The sequence below is a fragment of the Culex pipiens genome, unplaced genomic scaffold (genome assembly GCF_016801865.2).
Source record: "Culex pipiens pallens isolate TS unplaced genomic scaffold, TS_CPP_V2 Cpp_Un0015, whole genome shotgun sequence".
Classification (NCBI taxonomy): Eukaryota; Metazoa; Arthropoda; class Insecta; order Diptera; family Culicidae; genus Culex; species Culex pipiens.
Genome location: NW_026292832.1, coordinates 32,148 through 59,550, shown reverse-complemented (window position 1 = coordinate 59,550; position 27,403 = coordinate 32,148). Strand labels below are relative to the sequence as shown.

Below are 27,403 nucleotides of genomic sequence, written 5' to 3'. Positions count from 1 at the left end.
CTGCATTTTGTTGCATTTTTCAAGCCCTTTCAGATGCATTTTGAATTTTAAAAATTAATTGAATTTTGCCTAAGTTATATCCTTTTTAAGATTTTTGACGTTTTTGAACCTTCAAACTTTGTGTCCCGATTTGCCCCACTTCCCGTTGACCTAGAGTGCTCATATTTTGGCCAGATGCTAGTTTTATATGTACAAACAACCCCTGAAAATTTCAGGCAGATTGGTGAGGTCCAAACGACGTCCCATACAAAGGGGTATGCCCTGTTCGTGGACTCGCTCTTAAATGCTTGATATGGGCTGAAACGCTTTTAAGAAGCTGTAATCGACAGCCAAAGTGATATGCCAACATTAAGTGCCCGTTGGAATTACATGCCGTTCTTCTAGTTTCCAAAAAAATTAGATAAAAAATAATCAGAAAATTTAAATTTTTTAAGTGTTTTTCGTTTAGCTCTACGGTTTTTAATGTTAAAAAATTAAATATTTGTCGAATTTCCAACCGATCACGCTAATCTCACACGGAAGAACACGTACTTCTCCATAGCCGCTGATGTTCCCACTATTTATTACGCAAATTTATTCCCATAGCAGCATTGCCTCATCCTCTGGGGGCTTGCGTCCTCTTCAAAAGTGGTTAGAAACGATTTGGAACACCACTCTCTCAGGTGACTCATTCACTCATCACAAGTCGTCCTCGTCGTCGTCACCTCCCCCAAAATCAGCACCTGTTTGCATTGCATTAGAATAACAATGCCACAAACGATCGAGTGAGAGAGAGCCAGAGGGGGCTCCAATTTGGCGGGATAATCCGCCGGCGGCAGCAGTGAAATTTGATCGATCGATTATGGCCAAATGTGTGAGGATTGTGGCACTAATCCGATAAATCTGTTGTTGATTGCGGGGGGATGTGACCACGGAGTTCGGTAGCCACAGCTACAAACTATGAATCAGCGTTCGGGATTGTCGAAATTTTTTAGAGTTTGAGGAGACGGTTTGACGATGTTTCTGGTATTATCGTATTTTTCCTACAGTTACCGGAATCGATTTTGCATTCGAATACTTTAGATGCTTGCGTTGAGTCTCTAACGACCGCCTTAAATCATTGTTACGATGAACCTAACAATTAAAAGGTAATAAAAAGTGTTCGCATACAGGAATTAACGCAACAGTCACAATACTTTGCGGCGGCGTCGGCGGCGCCGTAGTCGACGAACTTAACGGCGTCTCTCCAAAACTTAAAACAAAACAGACCTTAAATAATAACCTTACAGAAACAAACAGAGAGAATAAAACCTACACTTTCTTACACTTCTTGGTTTTTGGACGCGTCGGAGATTGGCGTAAATGCGCCCTGACGCCCCCTCTCAGAATCACAATCATTCACACTGTGACGCACACACACACACTGACGCACTCTACGCCTAATAACAGAACGACAAAACAAAAAAATAAAAAACGCGACTTAGTTCAACGGCTCGGCGATGCATTTGCACTGCTTGATGCGTTGGATGCGCTTCCGGCGCAGCTGGGGCACGAGCGAGGGACACCGCAACGTGACCGTGATCCAGGTGAACTTTTTCGGCTTGCAGAAGGCGCACGAGCGGAAGGCCGGCCCGGTCAGGTCCTCGTCCTCAAAGTCCAGGTCGACCTCCCGGGGTGGAGCCGGAGTGCCACCGTTCCGATGGTGGTGACCACCTCGACCACCGTTATTGTTCTGGCCACCATGCCGCCGTGGCCGCTTGGGCGACTTTGGAATGTAGAACGAGTTGCACTGGCCGTAGCAGAAGCGGTTGATGATGGTCCGGCTGAGGCAGCCCTCTTCCCGGATTCGCTGCACCAGCGGTTCCGTCTTGCACCAGTCCTTCTTGAGGTACTCTTTGCGCGTTACCACCAGCGCGTTCTTGCTCGACTTGAGCAGCTTATCGCCGCGGTATGCCTGCAGATCGGCCAGAATGTCCGCATTCGACGAGGACGACGTAGCCGCCTGATACTGATAACCCCCAGTCTCGTTGAACGCCCCTCCTCCTGCGCCGTGACGTCTCCCGTTAAAGTCAAAGTCAATCGCCACCTCGGGCGTTTGGTACAGATCGGACCCGATGCTGCTGTCCTCGGTCGCCCCTCCTCCGCCACCACCACCACCGTCCTCGTCCTCGGCCAGCTCGTTCTGAACCAGGTAGCGTTTCTCGTCGCGCGATGAGGCGTTCATGCGCCGTTCCGCGAGCACTCGTTCCACGTGCCGCGTGTTGATGATGTCCAGAATCGAGTCGGACAGCTGTATCCGGTGGCCGGAGGAGGTCGGGTAGAGCAGCAGGCAGGACGCCAGCGCTAGCAGTCGCATCGTCAGATTCATTCTGCAAAAGACGGTAGAGAGAGAGATGGTTAGAAGAATGCGGACTCAATAATAAACTTTTGTATGGCAAATTGTTGAACTGTTGTGGCATGAAACAGTCGCGACTTCCCCGATGGGTTTCCGGAGATAGAGCAAATAAACTGCACATTTGAAGTGAATCAGTCAAATTCTTCATTTTCAATTAGAGATCTTTCTAAACAAATAGTTGCATGATTCAACTGAGTTATGCCACAAAGTATTCACTTTTCAACAAATTTTAGTAGTGAATTGCCTGTTCCATAACCAAATGCAATTAAAGGTCAAAGATTGTGTCATTCACTCTTGGGGCAATGACTGTCAAGGATGGTTCTGAAAAATAATATGTTCATGCTTCACACAAAAAAAAACATTTTTGATTGATACAATCTGAATCAAGATTTTAATGTTTTTTTTTCTAAAATAATCATGGCCACTGACCGGGAGTGGCTTTCAGAACCATAGAATAATTTATCACCGCCATATTGGATTACAAAATCCTAGATCACTTAAGAACATTTTTGGGGTCATCATCATTTTTCCATACCATAGTCTCCTGTATCTCTGTATCAAAGTTGTAGGTTATGATTTTCTAAGACTTTTCAGGAAAAAAGGTAAACGGAAAAAAACAGATATTTTATTACTTAACATTGCTGAAGTTTTTTTTTTGTTTTTTTGAAAGGTCCAATAAACCAAATTTCTAGTTTTTTTGCTTTTTGGGTGTTTTTGTATTAAAAAACATCCAAAAAGCAAAAATTGAAAATTTGCCTTTTCAAAAAAAAACTCCAGATTTGATTACTAAATTAAACTTAATTAAAATCACAAAAAAAATGATTTTTTGGACTTAACATTACATCTTCTGAGCCTTAGTGTGTGATGATACAAAAGTTAGTTTAAAAGATAAAAATTTTTAAAATCGTGTTTTTTTTTTTGGAAATTATCCATAACCCGGACAAACAAATTAATAAAAATCATTTGTTGATGCAAAATCTAATTTGCAATCGAAAAGTACTTAAGACACATTCTCCGGGCTAGAATACCAGCGGGGAAATTTTAAAACGTAATTTCATGGAAAAATTGATGTTGTGATTGTATTCTACATACACCCAACTGGCAGTCGCATGATTGTGATGCATGGCGGCATGAAAGTATATCAGAATCTGCATGAAATCTGTCCTCATGCATTTTTTGCGATATAGGAGTATGACATTTTTGCCCGTTACCGATAATTATCGACATTACCGACGGCTTTTTGGTTGTATTTCACAAAAAAAACCCTTAACAGAACGAGGATTGAATCACTAACTTCTTGGTTATTGATCCGACACGCTACCACCGCGCCATGGACGCTTGATGAAAAGTGGGTGAAAGAGCACCAACATATGCTTCTCTTTGGAGTGTTGCTCGGGGACGGGCCTGCGTTATATGTGTTGGTGAGAGCTGCAGATCGCTGAAATGTTTACACGCGGGCAAAAATGATCTAGGGGCTTGCTGCAAAAAATGTAATAAAATATGACATTTTCTGCAGCAAATCCACTGTTGCAGATTTTGAGATATATTTTTCCTTTGGGTGTAGATATAGGCTTCTCAAACCAACTTTTACAAACTTTAAAAGGTTTAAAACTTCACATTTGCTTGAAGTTTCAGGCACCTCTATCGGCAAAAAACACCTCAAAACCACCTCGGCAATCCCGAAATATCACCAGTGGTCATAAAACTCATAAATTTTGCCAAAGATGAGCATATTCTGAAAGAAAGATAAATTTCCGTCGAATGCAACTGGGTAGATCGAAATTGACATTTTTTTCGCAAAGATGCAGCAAAAGTAACCCTTGACTTAAAAATTATGAATTTATTTTTATTGAAAAGATCAGAAGATTTCGCAAACGTTTCAAATTTGTATATTGAAAATCTGGCCATTAGTTTCAGAGACATCGTCAGTTGAAAACGTAGAGAACCACTCTTCATTATTTATCAGTTCAGATTTTGTAAAATATTTTGTGATCAGCAGTTGTAACCTGTCACATCAACTAAAATAAAGCCGCTAATACAATGTTGACAGCCAGGTTGACACGAGTATGAGCTTACATCCCTCAAATCCCTAGACATTCCTTCTGTTCGATTCAATGTAGATTAGATGTGTGGTGTGTGCCCTGGGACGATTCTTTCCGTACTTCGTCGCTGTCGTGCTATCTTGTCGCACCTGCATGTTGGGCCAATTTGAGTTGAGAACGACAGCTCACAATGCCTCACCGTTTGACCATCACAGATCCTCAAAATTCAATTGTTACTTTTCATATGAAAGAAGTTTCAATCTTGTCGTGATGTAAGTATGACAACTGGCCTAGAGGATTACAGGTCAGAACGCGTTTGACACACGTTCAAGCCCGACTACCGGAAACATTTGTTATCAAAACTCGGGACTCCGGCAACCAAATTTAACTAAACTTCTGGAAAATTCACAGAATGGTGAACCAGACAAAACTTGTTTGTTATTGTTTATATTGCGTGCTCCGTTATTTGTTTATTCAAGGTCAAACATTAAAACGTGACGTGCACCAAGATAGCACGACAGCGTCGACTCGCAGTATGAATTTTATTACACCTGAAAGCTGTCATAACAGCTCATTAGCTAAGAAATACCTGAGTCTGAGAGAAGGACTTCGACGATATACTTTCTCACATTCAGTCAGCTGATTCGCCAAAGTAGATTAAGCTAATGTGTCAACAATGGAACCAATCAAGAGTTGTACAACCTTTTTCTAGTCTGGAGGTTGAAGGGTGCACTACAAAGCTGCAATTCCACGCCGCAGTCCGTCGTGTCGTTAACGATTTCCCATAAATTTTTACGACACTTTGCCAGTATTGGAGCATTGTGACTTTCAGTGTGTGCGAGTATCACTGACAGATGAGGTCTCTCCTCCGTATTATCGCCATTTATCTCAATTATCGCGCGCATGGAATTTTAATTACAGCCTTTGCAGCCCAAACAATGGGAATATATGAGTATTTGAGCAAATATATGTATTACACGCCGCACGCCGAGTGAGTGTTCATGTAAATTTGTCGTTTATCTCGCAGTCATCAGTGCGCGGCTTTGGGGCTGACAAAAGCCGGACGGATTTGTCCCATGACGGAACATACCAGGACGGCAGCGTCACTTTCCAAACGTCTTCGTGGGTGTCTCCTGCTGCGAAAAGGACTGACTGGGAAGATGTGTATTTGAAATATTTGAGTTTCTTACTAAGACACTTCATTCTAATTTCATCTTTTTGATCTTATGTCATAAATGCAAATGCAACTGTGTACTCATTCCAGATTTTTTAATGAATGAATTCTTATCCTTACACTTGTTGATAGAATTTCGCTTGCAAAAACAAACCTTAATCATTTACCGCAATCGTAAGAGTTCATCTCCGACTTTGTTTATGTCCAGCATAAACAATCGCCGAAAATTATCCCACCTCTTCATTCCTGAAATACCTGACTGGCTGTTTGATGAGTTATTCACGGAATATTTATAAAAAAAACAACCACCCATAACGCTTAAAATAATGCCAAATACTCATTGGACGTCATATCCGCGGTTGATGAATCTACGCGTGAATCTGCCGTCTGGAATGCGCGGCAATATCGTTTGCGATTAAATCTGGCAAACCCTGGAAGGTACGCACACACAATGGGCGGCCATAAAGTCAAGCGCCAGGGATTATGACCGACGGGTTTAGATACCTTCCACCAACCACAGCAAAATCGGCTAAATATAACATTATTTTATTGAATTTGTCCTACTTTGATTTATGGGCCCTGATCGGCTGCGATCTGGCCGCGACGGTGGCGCCACCACCGCATTTTTCGAATGGAGTCGCCCCCCCGAAAAATCTTCAAGACACACAGACTAATTAACGACGGACCAGAGACCCCGTCATCAACGGGAGTGACTAACTCTTCCTTTGGGGCGCAGTGGCATAGAGCAGTGGACGTAAATTTGAATGTCATGGCGAAGAGGGAAAATAACGGCCATTTTAAAATTTTCAAAGAGCAATCAGAAGAAATTACCAGATTACTTTCTGGCAATGTTCGAAACTTTCCTGTCTGAGATTCTGTGGTCAAAGTATGGTAACGCGATACCTGGCGATCCAGACGCACTCACACACACGACGTGGTCCGAAACTGATAATTGGTAATAAGCCAAAATGGTTGCTGATTTCAATATCAAACCCATCTCATCAAATATGCGGCAGCGGCGGCGGTTCGCAAAGCCCACCTTTGGAAATGGTTAAGGTGCCCACCGATTATGGTACCCCGAGTCATGTTACAAGATCGCTTCGATTTGGTAAATCCGCAAAAGGTGATGTGTTTGTCGAGACCAGATTGCCAATTTATTGCTGGCGCAACTAGAAAGCTGAAATGAGTCCTCTTCTTTTCGTTGTTTTTTAAATATCGCTACCACACAGCCACCAACAAGCTTCAGTGTAGAGATTCTCCTCTAAAACAATGAATGAATGTTCCTTATTATTCTTCCCTTTGTAACACACTTCCCATACCATCCTCCTCATCTAACCGTGTAACATAATTGAAGAACGTTCCCATAATGCTTCAGAATCTGAGCCGAAGTCGGTCGAGTTGACCCTCCCTGAGGACCCAGAGTCGCTTAAGAATTGGGTACTAAAGTCCTATGTAAATTTTTATGTACAACGGTAAAAAACATGATTAAAAACAAAATTTTTTTTTGACAAGACAACATTTTTTCGATGGATCAACTATGGTCCCCTTGGAACGAACTGTCAAGTAGGAGCTTTTCTGTCAAGAAGGACCGCGAGGTTAATTTTTCAAAATTGATTTAAAAATCCATTTTAAACTCTTTGTGGTCGTACAAAGGGTCATTGTACTCAGAAAAAAAAGCTTTATCGCTGTAAACAATAATGTCAGCAATCAAAGCTTCATTTTAGGACCCAATTCAACAATTTTTTACGACTTTGTTTGAGCCAATTCTCCGACATTTTGAGTCTCTATAAAATTTTGGTAACCGTTCATACAAAAAAGATATTGAAATATTTAAAATTCAAAAATATAAAAAAAACATCATTTTTTTAACTTGCGCAATTTTTGAAAAATCTCTCATTTTATATGTGTCTCATTTTATAGTGACAAAAAATGCAATCTTTCGAGCTTCAGCACCATTTAGTCCAAAATCATTTGACAATACTGCCACACTCGTGTTTGACATTTCTCTCTCATTTCCTCTCATTTCCTCTCAGTTTCCATTTCTCTCTCATTCTCTTCATCCCACCGCAACAACGTTCAACCACAAAAGCAGTTACAAAACCAATTTCGCAAGTGCAGTTTAACGGGACTTCATGCGTGGTCGGCTCCTAATTTTCGTCTCACGTTCTTTCATTACAGTTTTCGGAGAGATTAGGATACTCAGCAGTGAGAGCGCATAGTCGAGGAAAAGGGGGGGGGGGAGTGATTCAGAGAGAATGTCATCGCGGAGAATCACGCGACACAAGAAGAGATCTCACAAGCTGTAGTGACGGTCGCTATACTCTCTGATGTTTTTGGTGCAGAGATAATCAGATGATAGCTTTTATACCAGAGCAGTTCTCTACGGAATCGGTCTTTTTTCTTAAATTTTAATTTTTGTATATTTTAATCCGGCTGAAACTTTTTTGGTGTTTGGTATGCCCAAAGAAGCCATTTTGCGTTATTAGTTCGTTCATATAATTTTCCACACTAATTTGGCAGGTGTCAATACAAAAATGATATGTGATAATTCAAAAATCTGTATCTTTTGAAGGAATTTTGAATACAACCGTAATATTGCATGTTTGGCTCTTTTGAAATGTTAGTCTCGATGTAAAAAAAATTAAATAATGTTTTCGAAAAGTTCGGAGAATTTCCCGAATGTTTCATATTTTAACATTGTAAATCGGACCATTAGTTGCTGAGATATCGACATTAGAAAATGGTGGGTTGTTTGGGTGAGACTTAGAAAACATCAATTTAACTGTTTTTAAACCTTTGCATGGCAATATCTAAACAACAAAGCTCAAAAAAGCAAAATATAGAGAATTTTCTTAGCTATTCAAAAATATTTTTTTCAAAAGTGGGCAAATATGGGCACTAATTTTAAAAATAATAATAACTGCGACTATTTTGATAAAAAGTTATCTAAAAATAGCTATAACTTGCAAACGGTGCCTTTATCAAAATTTCACTAAAGTACTTTTTGATTGCAGATTTGATTTTACATCGAAAAATAAATAACTCGGTCAAAGATTTTATGCCAATTCTGGAAATTTCTGAAAAGTTGGCAATTGATATCCTCTAAAACATATCAAAAAATAAAAACAGAGTTTTTTTTTTGCAAATCAAGTATGACAAAAAGTGAAATTAAAAATCACCAATTTTTTTAACGTGTATCTTTTTTTAAGTGTAGTCCATATCCATACCTACAACTTTGACGAAGACACCAAATCGATCAAAAAATCCTTCAAAAGATACAGATTTTTGAATTTTCACATATCATTTTTGTATGGACACCTGCCAAATTTGTATGGAAAATTATATGAACGAACTAATGATGCAAAATTACTTCTTTGGGCATACCGAAGGCACCAAAAACGTTTCAGCAGGATTAAAAAATACAAAAAAATCGGATGACCGAAATCTCAGAGAATTGCTCATCACTCATTTGCAACACTGGCTGCCATTTTTCAAAAAATCTAAATTTGTAAAGCTGGAAAAAATCGAGAAAAAAATATTGATTTATTTTAAGATGTTTTCAAGTTAAAGCACTTAAAAATCGATTTTTTGTTGAATACTTTATTTTTATTACCTGTAGAAATCATGACCAAGTTTGACAATCTCTGATAATATTTTTTCGAAGACACTAAAAAAATCAATTCGATTCTTACATTTGATGTGGTTGAAAATCAGTATATTTGACATTTCGACGTCGTCGTGCTATCTTGTCGCACCCGCCATTTTGATGTTCCGAGAAAAATGCGTTTGAATGTATGACCTAAAATAAACAAAAACGAGAGCACGCAATGTAAACAATAACAAACAAGTTTTGTTTGGCTGACCATTCTGTGCATTGTCCCGAAGTTTGGTTGAAGTTGGTTGCTGGAGTCCCGAGTTATAATTACAAATGTTTACGGTAGTCTAGCTTGTACGTGCGTCAAACGCATCCTGACCTAAAATCCCTTTGGCCTTTTGTCGCACTTACATCAATTTTCAGGGAGTGACAAGATAGCACGACAAGATGATGGCATTGTGAGATGCACAAAATGGCGTTCTTAACTCAATTTGGCCCAAAATGCACGTACGACAAGTTAGCACGACGGCGACGATTTGAAATGTTAGGGTTTATATGAAAATTTTGGAAATGTTTGGATTCAAAAGATTGAAACAATTTACGATAGTTTCAATTTTGTCATTAAAAATAGGACGAATAGTTGCTGAGTTATCGTAACTCAAAAATTCGACACCATTTGTTGGTGATGTAGAGGAAAACACATTTTCTTGTCTTGCAACATATTTATAGAAAATTGTCTGATCTTTTTGAAGAAAAGATGCAGTAGTTATGATGTATGCATAACCATCATGACGAAGAAACTGGAAGTCTTATTTGTAATAATCATTTATTTGAAAATGAATTAACTTTAAATGAAACATTTGATATTTCTTCTTTAAATATGCCAATTTTGCTTTAAGAAAAATTATTAACAAAGATGTTTATTACGAAAACATTGCTGAAAATATGTTTTTGGTTGTATACAAACTTTTGAAATGAATACGCTCGGATCACAATTATAAAATAGTCAAAGTTTCTATTTTCTAGCGCATCAACCATAATTTCTAAGGAATCTGGCACCAGAAGGCAATTTGGTTAAGGTTTATGGAATTTAATCAATAAACTCTCTTTTTACCTATTCTTAGAGAAGTTTAAAAAAGCTTCTCCCTATCAAATTGATCCATACTCGAAATTTGTAGAACATCGCAAAGTGATAGGAATCGATCCCGAAAAGATATAAGACGATTTAAGGAACAGGAACACTCAAAAAATGACCTTTTCGGAATCGATTCCTAGCGCGGCCAGATGTCATGTTTGGCTACCCCTGCTTCACTTTAAAACAGCATTATCTCATTAAAATTTGAACAAATTCAAGTTAATCAATCGGAATTGAATATTAAAAAATACAATTACGGTTGAACACTACCAGAAAGTTTCAAACATGTTTCCCAAAAAACATACTTCTCAAAGTAAACTTTGTCACGTCCTTTCCGACCTTTTTCAACTCAATTCCCACTAAACGAATTAGAAACGGTGATCGAAAGCACGTCCGTTTGTCGCATCCTGCGGTCTTCCGGACCCGAAATTCCGGACATCAGTACATTCCTCTTTTTTTTCGTTAACCAGCGCCAAGCAAGGTGTGAACATGATCTTTGTCTTACAAAAGTTGAGCGCAAAAAAATACGGATCCCATTCATTAGAAGCTTTGTAAGTTCCATTCACCAAACCTTCGGATTCGTTTTGCCTGGGCTTTTTTGTTCACCCTCTAAGCCGCTTTGGAATGTCTTTTGAATGGTTGTTTTCATTTTCTCACTTCTCTCCGCGCGCCCCGCTCGGAGTTATTATTGTCTGGGAAAGGTGTGGGCGACCTTCCTCTCTTTATCGGAATCGGTTAATCTTGTTAGTTTTTCGTCGTTTGGTTTGGGCGACGTCTAGGGGGAAATATACGTGTCATTTGGTTTGTAATATGGATCACGACGACGAGCGTTGATGGGCGACTTCCAGGAATTGGAAATCTTGAATGACATGCCATTTTGGTTGCGATTTTGAGTAAAACTGATTTACTGATTATGCTTGAAGTCAGTATAATGTTAGTTTAAAGAGATAAACTTTTCATTTTTTTACATGCTCTAGATTTGCAACAAATTAACTCAAACGGAAACAGATCTGCGGGAGCTTTCGATCGCGTGCGACCGCGTTGAACAACGAAACGGCGCCAAACCGTGGTCATTTTTTATCTTCGATCACCACTCTACAATTCTCGCCAGCAGAAATGCATGAATGAGTCGTGTACAACTATGAATGGGCCCGCGCCGTGACCACAAAGTGTGGCACCAGCATTAAGGTCTCCGCGACTCGTATTTATCGCGCATTAGTTGCCACACAGCTTCAGAAATTGGACCCCAAACCCGGTCCATCCCACGATCGCCGCCCGTCCTGAGAGGAGGCGCTACCCAGGTCACTACGGCTTCGAGTCGTGGACGAGCCTCTCGTTTGCTTGGGGTGTTCAGGAAGGATAAGGCTTTGGGAAGTTGAGTTCTCACAAGTTGACGACCTGAGCATCCCTATAGCTCAAGCCCCCAGATACCGGCGGCAATGCAACTCTGTGTAGAGATCAAGTCGTAAAACTAAATATTATTGTGATGGAATCTGAGCACAGGGGCACGGGTATATGGAGACGCCGTTTCCGTCGCCAAACTGTGTGTAGGAGAGTCATCATTTGGCTGAAACCGTGGCGTCGTCGTCGACGAGGTTACCCACGTGCTTTCCAAGTTTTTTGCGCCCCGGTTGGCCGCAAATCTCGTGCCGACTCCTTGGCACACGAGTTGTCACCGACCGCGACACGCTGGGTACAAATGATGATCTTCCCGGGCTGAGGCCCGTTTAATTTGAGGCGTTCAAGAACGTGGATTGTTTCAGGTTACCCCGCGCAGATCTCGACCCCTACGCCTATGAACTTTCTCACCAAATAAGCTGAACTCGCAGAAGAAGACGAAGAAAGGCCCGCTTTGTGCTTAGTGGTGCGCGCGGTTTGAGCTATTTGTTTGTAAGCAAAAAAGCGATAAAGTCAGCAATAAAACTTCTTCTTTGGCGCTACTTCCAGAGTCGCCGCGGTGAAACAAATCATCTTCCTGGCAGCATCAACAGCGCCAACCGTGACAACAACGACGGTGACGAAGATGATCATGATGAGCCATCAAACCAGGGTGGGATGATGTTGAGATTACGTGTACTACAGCTATGCGAACTACTGGGAGTTCGATGGAGAACTGTGGAACAAGCAGTTCATACTACGATACCTCGGGAATCATACACAGTCAAAAGTAAAATGTAACTTAGATCCTTGAACTACGTTGTAACTAACGTTAACTACTCAAACTCCCCAATCCATCAGCGGAAGTAACACTCACACACCAGATCTTCAGCGCGCGATATTCTCCACCCAAAACGCGCAACGCTCGAATCCTACCCACGAACGACACCTTCCGACCGCTCTGACCAAATTCAAGAAGGTAGCTAGAAATGGTGATGATATAATTTGGCGTGTTTACAGCCTCTTCTGAACCGCGGTTCGACCGCGCAGGTGGACACCACTCGTGGAGTTCTAGCCGAAAGTGTGCTTCCCACCTCTGGCGGAACCTGCTCTTCAAGAGTCGCGCCGGGTAGGTTGGCTTGAACTCGCGTGTGCTCCCTCGTAGAATTGCGTAATTTGTGTGACCAGCGCGAGCCTGAAATCTTGAAGCTCCGAAGAATCCCTTAACACCTACCCAGTCCGGCCAATACATTGTCAACGATCCGGACGAAGCGTTTCCGGTGTAAACAAGCAATTAATCTCGTTGACGGCGGTGTTTCCGCGGGTTAAAACAAACGAGTCGAATGATTAATGTCAACCGACCTGCGTGAACCGCCAAATGGGATCGTCGTTTGCCATCATCATCATCAATAAAGATCTACGGACCAATTTTCATGCATTAACTTACTTGGGTTAGCCCCCAATCCCACAGCTAAGGGTTCCCCCAAGTCTCAGTACTACAGCTTTTGACACCTTACAAACCATGATCGTTACCCTTCCATAAACAAATAATGCATCTTATTCTCAATTTCTCTACCAAACGTTGTCAAATTTGTCAACAAATGTTTGCAGGTACCTCCTTAAATCAAAACCGTTTCGTGCGCAACTTCAACGGCGCGGTGACATCGCACGTGGGCCCCGGTGAGGAAAGATTAATCAACCGAGAGAACCCAACAGCGTTGGTTGATGCGTTCAACAGCCAATCCAAAGCGTCGCACGTCGTCGCGTTTGTCTCACCTTTGCGCGAGACATTTGTACTATTAACCTGCGCGACGGTAATTACTATCGATACGCTAGACCTGTACAAATCCGTACGCGCAGTTGGTTCGTCAGGGCAAATCATCGCGAGTATAGGTACTACACTGGCAAGTGAGCCCTCCGCTCAAAATGTCGCAGTTTAGTCGGGCGGAAGTGGAGATGTGACGTTGGGTGTCAGGGGAACCAAGTCATTTACCGGTCTTGAGTGATCAAACTTTAACTGCAATTAAGATTAAAATGAAATTCTGTTAGTTCTGTTTGTTAAAATATTGTATCGTTAGTTTTTCTATAGAAGTCTTTAACCAATTTACCTGCAGTGAAATTTAAATATTCTGGTTGGTATCTGAACCAGAGCAACATCACTACAAATTTTAAGGTTTCTAGCACTATAAAAACTAATTTTCACATTAATAACGTCATGATTCGAAATCCCGGACGCTTCGAAACCCGGACACCTCATCTTGTTTTATCAATTGTTTGGATATAAGTTCGCAATATAAATGTAAAAAATGGGTTATTTGTTGAATTCTAACATCAACTTTCCTCTAAAGTTTGTTTGAACGATGTAGTTAATGTCAAAACAATAAAATAAAATTATAAGATTACCAAAAATGCGAAACATTTCACGTGAAATATTTCATAGGCGTCCGAAGCACCGGGAAGGCAAAGCAGAAATTTTTGGTTTTGATTTCCTTAAATTCTAGCAAATTTTTATATAAAATATCGATTGTTTTGATGTTAACAGCTTATTTGAGACCTATGGAATGCCATTCACTAGCATTTCAGTCCAAATTAGAGCGATTCATTATCAAAATCGAGTGTCCGGAATTCGAGGCAAAAGTGTCCGGATTTTGAATCATCTTTTATCAGTGTCCGGGATTCAAAGCACTTGTTTTCAAATTCTGATGAAAAATTGTTAGAAAAGACATATTTTGCATGCATTCTCTTAAAACTGACTGTTATTACTACATCCTGATGATATTTCTTCATTTCCAACTTATTACATGATTTTTTGTCAGCTATAACAAAAATGATATGCTACTAAGTGTCCGGATTTCAAATCATGATGTTACTGTAGTTTCAATTAATCTAAGTATTTTAAATTTTTGAGTCTTCAAAGAAGATTTTTATTCTCTGATATTTTTTTATTTTTTTAAGGAGAAGAAATCTGAAAGATACAATAATTTGAAACTTAAACTTAACCTAATTTTTCTCTAAAAATTAATTTACAGTGAAAAAATGATACGCGTTAAAACAATGTTTGTGATTTTTAATTTAACTTTTTGTCAAAAATCACTGTTTTTAATTCTTTTATATGATTTAGGGACAATTTTTCAGCTTCATTTTTCGATGTTAAATCAAATTTCCAATCAAAAAGAACTTTAGAGAAATTTTGATAAAGTGCACCGTTTCCAAGTTATAGCCATTTTTAGGTGACTTTTTTGAAAACATTCGTAAAAATTTTCGATCTCTTCGAAAAAAATATTTTCCTAAATATTAAATCAAGGCTAACATTTGAAAAGGGCGTAATATTGAATGTTTGGCCCTTTCGAAATGTTTTCTTGATTTGGAAATTTTGAAAATATTATTTTCGAAAAGATCGGAAAATTTCACCAATGTTTCAGATTTAAACTTTGTAAATCGGACCATTAGTTGCTGAGATATCGACGATAAATAATGATAGGTTGTTTGGGTGAGACTTGAAAAACATCAATTTTTCTGTTTTTAAACCTTTACATGGCAATATCTCGGCAACTTATGGTCGTATCAACTAAGTTCAAAAAAGCAAAATATAGAGCTTTTCTCAGCTTTTCAAACATATTTTTTTCAAAAGTGGACAAACATATTACCTAATTGAAAAAATTAAAAACTGCGACAATTTTTAAAAAAGTTACCTAAAAATTGCTATAACTTGCATACGGTGCAATTTATCAAAATTTCACTTGAGTACTTTTCGATGCAAATTTGATTTTACATCGTAAAATGAAGTTGAAAAATTTTTGCGACCAATATTCCGATTTTTTTAAAAAATCAGTATTGATTCAAAAGTTCATAACTCGGTCAAAGATTTTTTGCACAACCTGGAAATTTCTGAAAAGTTGGCATTTGATGTCCCCTGAAACATATCAAAAAATATAAAAATGTGTTTTTTTTTCAGTGTAGTCCTTATTCATACCTACAACTTTGCGGAAGACACCAAATCGATCAAAAGATAGCTTTAAAAGATATAGATTTTTTGAATTTTTATAAATCATTTTTGTATGGACAGCTACCAAATTTGTATGGAAAACTATATGGACAAACTAATGATGCAAAGTCGCTTCTTTGGGCGAAAGCACAATAAAAGTTTCAGCCGGATAAAAAAAATACAAAAAATAAAATTAAAAAAAAGTCGATTTCGTAGAAAACTTCTCATCTATAGAAAATATCAGTCATTGGCCGAACCGTTCACTCAAAGTCAGAAGTATCCCTCAAAAGGGTACTTTCAATCCTCAAAAAGGATACTTTCTATCCTTTTTTAAAGTTCACCCGGCGTCACCCTTTTAAAAGGGTATGTCAAATTCAGTACATTTTCGATACCCTTTTAAATGTTGACGACGGGTGAACTTGAAAAAAGCATACTTTTTACTTTGAGTGTACTTTGTCTATGCATTCCTGTGCCAAAAGTGGCCATTTTGCACCTTAAGTTTGTTCTGGCAAACTCCAAACAATTTTGCGGGGTTTTGATACAAAATGAGTAAATATGTAAATTTTTGCAAATCTGTTCATCAATATAGATTTTCTGAACGAATCAATATTTTCGGGAAAGTTATAGGGAACTTTTTAGAAAAAATGAACACACGGAAAAAAATACCGAGCTGTTTTATTTTTTATATTTTAAAAACGAGTTCCCACATTTTTTTTTGATTTATTATGTGTTTGGTACTAAGGATGGTGCAAAATCTGGTACAAAAGATATTTTGTTATTGAAAAATAAAGTTGGAAATAAAGAAATTTTCAGAAATCATTTCAAAATGCCAAATAAAATTTGCAATTGAAAATGAAAGCATACATTTTCTGTTTTCAAGCCATTTTCAGGCGCAATTTTTCTAAATATGGTCTGTTTATTCGTAATTGAAATTTAACCCTCTACCATAAGGATGATATACGCCGTGCTAGGGTGGTCCCAAAAATAGTATTTTTTTGTCAATTTTCGCAAAAAAAAATCATTTTTTTTCAGAAAATCATAACTCCGAGTCGTTTTAACCGATATGAGCTTTTTTGGACGTAAATGAAAGGTTATTGGATGGGCTTTCAAGAAAACAAAATTCAAAAATCTAGCCTAACATTTCAAAAAGTCGTATGGAAACTAAAAGCGGTGTTTTGACCGCGTCGTAATCTAAAAGCCTATGTCTGAAAGTTATGTTATCGTATTCCTCGCCCGTGCTGTAAAATATTTTCTCTTTTTAAATTAAAACTAAGCCAACTTTAAAAATTCTAAAACTTAAAAAACTGAATTTTATCAACATTGTATAAAAACTTAAATCATATAACGAAAAAAAATATATTCGATTTCAACAACATTAAAGACATTAAAGACATTAAATTTTAAAGACATTAAAGTGAATGGTAACTGTAGAAAAACATACTCCGCGTGCTTTTCTTTGTTTTTCTTCTAATTGCTCAAAATATGACGATTTGTGTTCATTAAAACAAAATTTATCACGAAAAAAACAGAGAAGTTTGTATTTTTGAGGAGTAAACCAATGTTTTCAGAATAGTCCCAGTTTTAACATATAAACCCTCCAAACATTATGAAAATACAAAAATAAAATTTGTTTAAATAAGGTCCAGAAGGTCATTCTTAGCAAATCACCCTTTAAACATCGTTAGACGCCACCACACGTCGTCATGGTTGACGTGGCAAAGTCGGCGCCTTATTAAGGGTGCCACATCGTCCATAACACTGTACGGATGCGTCGATCACGATCTTTAGCAGGGTTTCATTCGTTTCAAATTTCTAGTGATCCCGGGAATTTAGGAATGGATTTGCAGAAAATTTTGATTCATATGATTTCAACAATAAAATAAATTTCGCAAACTCACGCTGATGGTACAAATAATCAATCGTCTCAAAAGTCTCGTTACCACCCACCGAGTGCCAACCGGGTACAAACTGTGTGTAACATTGTCCAACGTGCAGCAGATCTGTCAAAATCTGACACCCAGATGGACCACAGGTAACTGTTCCTCCAACGGATCTCATCTCCCACGCGCTCGCCTGTGTCGTGGTCGTGGTGGCAACGTGCCACGATCCAGAGAGTGTGTGTGTGTATGCGTGCGCATTGGGAGGGTAGGGTATTATAATCCATAATGGATAGATTTATTGATCGCTCATCATCGACCAGAACCCCTCCCCGCTGAAGCGGGGGAGGGGGTGGCGTTCACAAGCCATTAATCCAATTTATTGATGTTTCCAGACGGAGCAAAACAACCACAGACAAGCGTATTAAAACGGATTGGGAGTTGGTGAACATGACTGAGAGCAAAACGCTCTCAACTAGTTTGCGCCTTTCTGCTCCTAAAATGAGAGTAATCGATTCGCCCCTTGATTCGCGAGGTCACACTGTTTGTATTGTCACTTCTGCTAACAATGCCAAATCCTCCCACAAAACGATCCACTTATCCGTGGCATCAAACCCAACCCTCAACTTCCCCCTAATAGGTGAAAGTATCTCCCGGAAAGCGCGCGGAGGTTGCCCATTGAAAGTCCCATAAACTTCATATCCCAAAGCATCCGGGCGCTGTCTTCAACTTCAGCCAACGCGAATCTTGAGATTTGCTGCGCCAACTCCTGGAGAGGATCTGGCGCTTCTATCAAAACCGCGTAGATTATGACTCAATTATCCCCGCGACCACGACGACGGCTGATGATGATCGACGGCTCTTGCCACTCTAGGTTTATATTTGGAGAATCGAAGAGCCCCCCGTCCCGTCCCGGGGCTTGATGAAGCGTGTGCGTAATTGTCGATTTCATGTGGATCCCAAGCTGGGAATGAAGAGGGGAATAAATCGCCTATAAATTTGAAGTATTTTTTCGGAAGAATGAAACGAATCCAGGTGACTCACATCAACGATTCTCGTAGATTCTGATGAAATAGCAGTCCAGACACATTCCTTGAAAGAATCACTCCCAGCTTTGATCCCGGGCACGGGAGAGATCACATCGTGATCTTGTACCACTGCTGCGCGCAGCTTCTAATCAAATGATCGTGTCTGGCATTGATAAAAACGACCCGCCTGTGTAATCTGGCGGAGGTGACACTCAACAAGCAAAGTGTAAATTGAGAAAAGGGTAATCTCAGACGACACGACGGACAGTGTACATAAGTCAATTAGGTTCAATCATAACAGCTTGTTGGCGCGGCAGTCTGATTGAACAGTGGGACATTATAGCGAATAACCGAAGTCCTTGATTTGCTTGATCCAAACCTTCCTGAAATGGCTGGTTTTTTTTTTGGTGTTGAAACTCAACTGTATCCATTTCCAAAGTAGTTCTTAGGTCATCCAAGAACCTCCAGGAGTAAGGACGTTTGACCTTCTTCCAAAATTCGTCAAAATCTCCCACCATGCGCGTCACACGAGATCACCCAACTCCGACTAAGTGATTATCCAATGAAGGAAAAATGTCACTCCGCGCGACTTAAGCAGGAAGCCAGAGGTCAGAACTGGGACAACCTGCTGCCGCAGCACACACGACTTGGCCCGGTATCGCAAAGGTCCACCGACCGCCGTGTTGTTTGTCTTTTCTTCCCCGCCGGCGGACAATTGTTGCGCGCAGGGATTGCGTCGTGATTTGAAATATTCAAATTGGCAATAAATCACGGCCACAGCGCTCCCTTGGGATAGACTTCAAGAATACAAGTGTCTGTCACGCCGTAACAATTGGATGGAGTGCAAATTGCTGCCCCGCTATCAAGGGACAGCAGCCGGATTATCAACCGGGCACGACTTTTTTTTATCTCCCGCTCGCGAGCGATGGATATGAAAATGCTGTTAGTCAAATCTGGGTCCCCCGCGGGAAATGGCAATAAATTTCAAATTGATAAAGTTCTAACAATTCAACATCTCTACCGGTTATGGGGTCGTGGACAGGGGTTCCCGCGAAACGATCAAAGCAACTTAATTTATTTTGTTAAATTATAAAAGAAAGAAATGATCGGAAGTATTTTTCTGAGATTTTTTTGATTTTTTGACGATTTTTAAACTACCTTTTCCACAAAAAAATAAATAATAAATAAATTAACTAAAAATGTTGAAAAAAGATCAAACTTTCAACTACAATTATCATGCCCGAAATCTCATGTCGCAACTTTCACAGCCCTTCTTTCCGTCACGATATTTTCAGCAAAAACAATTGACGGGTTATGTCTCGTATTTACACAATCCCGTGTGATATTCTCTTTTTCTCTTTCATTCCCGCCTACACAGTCATCCTCCTCTCACGTTCTTTCGAAGCGGGTTCCTGAGCAAACAAAAGAATCTTTGACGAATGTTCGTGATCGAGGAAAATAGAAGGAACGATAGAAAGATAATGCTGGCAGTCACGAGATAAAAGAAGAGAACTTACAAACTGTAGTGACGGTCGCTATACGCTTTGATATTTTGGTGCAAGAATCATCAAATGATAGTTTTTTTCTATCACTCATTTACAACACTGTTTTCCAATTTTTTTTTAATTTTTAATATTTGATTTTTTTATAATTTTTTAGAGTACAAAACCCCACTACTTTTGAGCCAGAGCCAAGTTATGATTTTTTGTCTGTGTGTTTGTGGAAAATTTCACGAATGTTTCTGTTCTAACATTAAAAACTAACTTAATCCACCTATGTAGTGGATGCCTTCCTCACTTTTTACCAAAAATGGGTAATATGAGTAGTTTGGACACACATTTCAGCATTTTTTTAGATCCAGAAAAAAAGAACACAGATATAACTTATGTGGTAATAACTCGAGACAGGGTTGCCAGATCTTCAATGTTTTGGACTCTTTGAAAAGCCCTTTCAATTGCCTAACCAACGATGGGTCGGATGATGGATCCGGACATCGTTTACATACATTTAAGTGAGATCCGGCTTCAAAAAAGTACATAAATTTCACTGAAGTGGTAATAACTCGAGACAGGGTTGCCAGATCTTCAACGTTTTTGACTCATTGGAAAGCCTTTTCAATAACCTAACCAACGATGGGTCGGATGATGGATCTGGACATCGTTTACATACATTTAAGTGAGATCCGGCTTCAAAAAAGTACATAAATATCACTTATTTGGTAATAACTCGAGACAGGGTTGCCAGATCTTCAATGTTTTTGACTCATTGGAAAGCCTTTTCAATAACCTAACCAACGATGGGTCGGATGATGGATCTGGACATCGTTTACATACATTTAAGTGAGATCCGGCTTCAAAAAAGTACATAAATATCACTTATTTGGTAATAACTCGAGACAGGGTTGCCAGATCTTCAATGTTTTTGACTCATTGGAAAGCCTTTTCAATAACCTAACCAACGATGGGTCGGATGATGGATCCGGACATCGTTTACATACATTTAAGTGAGATCCGGCTTCAAAAAAGTACATAAATTTCACTGAAGTGGTAATCACTCGAGACAGGGTTGCCAGATCTTCAATGTTTTTGACTCATTGAAAAGCCCTTTCAATAACCTAACCAACGATGGGTCGGATGATGGATCCGGACATCGTTTACATACATTTAAGTGAGATCCGGCTTCAAAAAAGTACATAAATTTCACTGAAGTGGTAATAACTCGAGACAGGGTTGCCAGATCTTCAACGTTTTTGACTCATTGGAAAGCCTTTTCAATAACCTAACCAACGATGGGTCGGATGATGGATCTGGACATCGTTTACATACATTTAAGTGAGATCCGGCTTCAAAAAAGTACATAAATATCACTTATTTGGTAATAACTCGAGACAGGGTTGCCAGATCTTCAATGTTTTTGACTCATTGGAAAGCCTTTTCAATAACCTAACCAACGATGGGTCGGATGATGGATCTGGACATCGTTTACATACATTTAAGTGAGATCCGGCTTCAAAAAAGTACATAAATTTCACTGAAGTGGTAATAACTCGAGACAGGGTGGCCAGATCTTTAATGTTTTTGACTCATTGGAAAGCCTTTTCAATAACCTAACCAACGATGGGTCGGATGATGGATCCGGACATCGTTTACATACATTTAAGTGAGATCCGGCTTCAAAAAAGTACATAAATATCACTTATGTGGTAATAACTCGAGACAGGGTTGCCAGATATTCAATGTTTTGGACTCTTTGGAAAGCCCTTTCAATTGCCTAACCAACTATGGGTCGGATGATGGATCCGGACATAGTTTACATACATTTAAGTGAGATCCGGCTTCAAAAAGTACATAAATTTCACTGAAGTGGTAATAACACGAGACAGGGTTGCCAGATCTTTAATGTTTTTGACTCATTGGAAAGCCCTTTCAATTATCTAACCAACGATGGGTTGGATGATGGATCCGGACATCGTTTACATACATTTAAGTGAGATCCGGATTCAAAAAAGTACATAAATTTCACTGAAGTGGTAATAACTCGAGACAGGGTTGCCAGATCTTCAATGTTTTGGACTCATTAGAAAGCCCTTTAAATTGCCTAACCTACGATGGGTCGGATGATGGATCCGAACATCGTTTACATACATTTAAGTGGGATCCGGCTTCAAAAAAGTGCATAAATATCACTTATGTGGTAATAACTCGAGACAGGGTTGCCAGATCTGCAATGTTTTGGACTCATTGAAAAGGCCTTTCAATTGCCTAACCAACGTTGGGTCGGATGATGGATCCGGACATAGTTTACATACATTTAAGTGAGATCCGGCTTCAAAAAGTACATAAATTTCACTGAAGTGGTAATAACACGAGACAGGGTTGCCAGATCTTCAATGTTTTAGACTCATTGGAAAGCCCTTTCAATTACCTAACCAACGATGGGTCGGATGATGGATCCGGACATAGTTTACATACATTTAAGTGAGATCCGGCTTCAAAAAAGTACATAAATATCACTTATGTGGTAATAACTCGAGGCAGGGTTGCCAGATCTTCAATGTTTTGTACTCATTGGAAAGGCCTTTCAATTATCTAACCAACGATGGGTCGGATGATGGATCAGGACATCGTTTACATACATTTAAGTGAGATCCGGCTTCAAAAAAGTACATATATATCACTTATGTGGTAATAACTCGAGACAGGGTTGCCAGATCTTCAATGTTTTGGACTCATTGGAAAGCCCTTTCAATTACCTAACCAACGATGGGTCGGATGATGGATCCGGACATCGTTTACATGCATATAATTGAGATCCGGATATTTATGAAAACATATTTTTATACATAACTTTTGAACTACTTATCGAAACTTCAAACAATTCAATAGCGATGTATGGGACCCTAAACCAAGTCGAATGCAACAGGTTTGGTCAAAATCGGTTCAGCCAGTGCTGAGAAAACTCAGTGAGAATTTTGGTCACATACATACATACACACACATACACACACACATACACACACACACATACACACACACAGACATTTGTTCAGTTTTCGATTCTGAGTCGATATGTATACATGAAGGTGGGTCTAGGAGCTTTTAATCAAAAGTTCATTTTCAGAGCAGGATTATAGCCTTACCTCAGTGAGGAAGGCAAAATCGGTCTATTAGTTGCTGAGACATCGGAATTAGAAAATTTAGGATTGTTTGGATGAGACTTAGAAATTCAGTATTCTTGTTTCTTCTTCTTCTTAAAGTTTTTCTGAACTTTTTTTTCAGAAACGCTATTTTTAAAAATCGAAAAGCTGCAAATATTTCACCGAAATCAAACTTTCTGTGGCAATATCTTTAAAAAAATTAAAGTATTTTACGATTGCAAATTAAATTTTACATAAAAATGGAGTAAACAAAAAAATAATGCATAAAATATCGACTTTTTCCAAAAATCATTATTTGGAAAAATTTCGACAAACAAAAACTAAGAATTTTAAGCATATTAGTTTTTGTAAAAAAAAAGTTTTTTTAGAAAAAAACAGCAATTTCGTTTTTCTTGTACTTATTTTTGAATACCTACAACTTTGCCAAAGACACCAAATCGATCATAAAATTACTTCAAAAGTTACAGATTTTTGAATATTTAAGTACCATTTTTGCATGGACACTGGAAAGCTGCCAAAATTGTATGAAGAATTGTATGGGTGAACCAATGACCCAAAATGGCTTCTTTGGTCATAGGGAAGACTCCATAAAGTTTGAGCCAAATAAAAAAATACGAATAAAATCCATTTCCAGTTTTAATAAAGAATTGTTCAATCAAAAAATACTTTAATGAAATATTGATAAAGTGTTCCGTTTTCAAATAATGGCCAAACTTTGATTTTAACTAAAAACATGCTGCTTTCGACTTTTTTAAATGGTGGCCATTTATGAAAAAAAAAATTTTTTTTAGGTAAGCAAATTTTCAATTTTCACCATTTTTTATTTGATTCACTAAATTCAGAACCACCGGACTCTCGTAACTAGAATTCTGCATACGCCTCGAGCTTACACGTTTCTGTGAGTCATTTCTATTTTTCCCCTCATAGAGCTATAACACCACATACGACAATGATATCTTCCGTCATTTATACACCCGATAACCTAATGGTCGCCTGCAGGTGATCACCACTGGATGCCCAATAAATCAAATTTCCCGCCATTTATTAGTGAACATTGACATTACTTGTTGTAATCGATTTCCCATTCGATACCGATATGATCTATGGAGTTCGCTTGCGGCCTGAAACAATGACGTAAGCTTTTCTCACTTTAATGTAATTAGTTACACAGAGGAGTTAACTGTTTTGTGCAAATAAATCTCCCTGCATCAAATGTGTAAACCGAAGTTCATCCTCCCCCAACAAATTCTCGTTGCAGCTGATCCGAGCGAGCTGTTTATTTTCCTTTCATTTTCAGACGTGGCGAAGGTTCAGGAATTTTCAGCTTTGCGAAAGAGTTCGTATCCGCTCATCAGAGCGCCGCGCGGTTCAGTCAATTAGGAGAGCATCCAAAAACAATCAATTTAGCGTGTGCGGGATTCCATTCATAGTTCGGGGCACGTGGAATGTGCTCCATAATACCCACCGACCCGCAACCCGCGGGATTCCGGAATGAGAGATATTTGGTTGTACATCACACCCCAGCCAACGTGCATAGCCAAACCCGTGGGAATGGACTGATTGTAAACAGATTCCGGCATATTTGCCGATGGCGTAGATAAACAATGCAGCAAACACTTACGGGGTTCAACGGTGCGGATGGATGATTGACGAATTAAAAGATTTCTACCGCGGATATTTATAGAAACTGCCAAATTACCTGAAAATAAAGAGAAAGAAAACAGCTGTTAATAAATACAAATTTATACATTCGCTTTTGTTAAAAAAAAAACACATTGTTTTTTTTATTTTATATCTTTTATCTGTGTAGTTGATACTCGTAGGATTGAAATAGTTTTGAACAAAGTCAAACGATCTTTTTTTTTGCAGACTGTAACGAAATTAAGTTAAATAATATTTATAATTTAAAACAGACGTGCTCAAAGTTTTTGGATGCCGGACCAAATTTGAAGCTCAAATGAGCTGGCGGGCAAAATGCACAAAATATTTTATTAAAAAATTAAATTACGTTATTTTAGTTTAAAAGACAAACAAATACATCTATCCGTTAAAGTTTTTGAAATCCCTTTTAATTTTTAAACACCTTCGTTATTTGAAAAAAATCAAAAAATGGCAGTTTTCGAACAGTTTCGTTGATTTTATTGTTTAAAGTATTATTTGGTATTATTAGTATAAGTAAAAAATAGGTTTTTAGTTAAATATATTTTTGTTTGTTTTTGAAAATGGTGATATTAAATTTGATAATTTATGTAATGAAATTATTTTACAACAATGAGGCCGATGCAAATATTTAAAAAAAATGTCCCTCGGCTCTTGGCCATGCTCGAGGGAAGGAATCAATATAAAAATTGAAGTTACAAACATTAATGTCAACATTTCAATGAAATTTTTTTAAGAAAATGTATTATTCATCCGTACACTTGATTTGCAATCATTATTTTCAAGAAAAGTAAGATTCGACGAAAAAAAAACATTCTAGTGAAAAAACACTTTTTGAGGGAAAGTTCATCAGAAATTCACTAGTATTCAAATTATTTCGAAATAAACCGAACATGTATAAAATAATTCACAGAGATTTACCTGATTTCTATGATTGCACTTAAACTTCCATTGATCATTTGGAGTTGTTTATGAAAAAATATTGTTTGTGGGATTGGGGTGCCAAAAGTTTTGAAAAATATTCGCATCAGAATTACTCCGATTTTGACATCTGCCTGAATCAGATGATAGTCTTTATTTTTCCAACTGTTATGATTTTCAAACCTGAGGAGATTTTTAAGTGCAAAGTAAGTTTTAGGATCAGTTTATAAAAAAATCATTACGACTTTTCAACTAGTATGGACTATTTACTAATATTTTTTAAAATTACAGTTTTTACCTAAGTTAAATTTGAATGAATTTCACTAGTTTTACTCTCATTTTCACTAGTTTCACTCTCATAGAAACGTGTAAAATTGTTTCAATGAAAATGATTTTTGAAAAAAATAAACTTTCATTTAAAAAAAATATATCCCTTATAAAATCACTTTGATAATGATCAACGGGACATTTTACATGATCATTCAAAATAGGTCCGCGTCGTTCAAATAAATCCACATAAACATATGATTAGGCTTAGTGATTTTTCACGCTCTAAAATAGTAAATTTCACGGGGACCTCAATTTCAAAACACAACATTTAAAGCAAATTTCGCGGAACGTGAAAAATGTTAAAATAATTCTGAAAATCTTATGCTAAAATCAAAGAAACTACTTTTTTTGCTTCATATATAATTGTGGAAACTGGCCACCGTCAGCAGGAATTGCCCCGAGCCGTCGAGAGAGCGAACGCTTACCTACGTCCGCTTCGTCCAAAGGCTGCCGACCGAAAGAGGCCGAGCTACCTCGGTAGACACACACGTTCGTGTTCCCTTACAGCTGTCATTGCTCTCGGCTACAGTTGGTGTAAACCCGCCTGTTCGTCAACTGACAGGCGGGATTATTCAGAGTGCATTCATGAAGGCCCATACGGTGCCCCACATCTCCCTTCTTCCCTCGGGAAAAAACAAAGAAAAAAAAAATGTTCACAGCTGCGGAGGTTATGTATATTCTTGTGCAACGCACAAAAAAATGGAACTTATGAGTGAGAAGAAGATTCAATCAAACTTGAGTCACACTTTGAGTCACAGTTTTAGGTCTGCCAAGATTTTCCAAGACCGTGCTATTATGCATTTCTCAAAATTTGCTATTTCGATTGATTAGCTCCTCTCCCTCAGGCCCAGTTAAGTGCCATTAAGAAGAGCTCTTAGTGCTGATGCATGACTGGTTGTCATCAAAACCTTCCAGACACAACAGAAAAAAAATGTAAAATTTTGCAATGACGCATATATCGTAGCAATAGTTTCTAGTTCGAACCACTCACTTATCTCCTTCTAATCCGGGACCAACATTTACTTCTCCGTTCCCCGTCAGACAAGTCTCGTCTCGAAAAATGCCACCGGGACCTTCTGGAATCGAACCCAGGCCAACTGGGTGAGAGAAAACCACGCTTACTCCGACACCACCTGCCCGGCAATTATAAATTATTAAGTCAACTGAACAATAATTCCGCATCTTGATGCTCAGGATTTGCAACTACTTTTTTCCATTCTTTAGCACCAGTTGAATTTTGTAAAGTCCA

General features: G+C 38.6%; 1 protein-coding gene across 1 annotated transcript in view; it reads right to left on the bottom strand.

Moving 5' to 3' along the window:
- Positions 1-281: 281 nt before the first annotated feature.
- LOC120413631 (uncharacterized) overlaps positions 282-27,403 on the bottom strand; it is a 59,263-nt gene continuing 32,141 nt past the window's right edge. The window contains exon 2 of the mRNA XM_039574547.2: positions 282-2,348. Within this exon, the coding sequence (XP_039430481.1) occupies positions 1,460-2,347 (888 nt within the window). The 5' untranslated portion in view covers position 2,348 and the 3' untranslated portion in view covers positions 282-1,459. The remainder of the gene's footprint in view (positions 2,349-27,403) is intronic.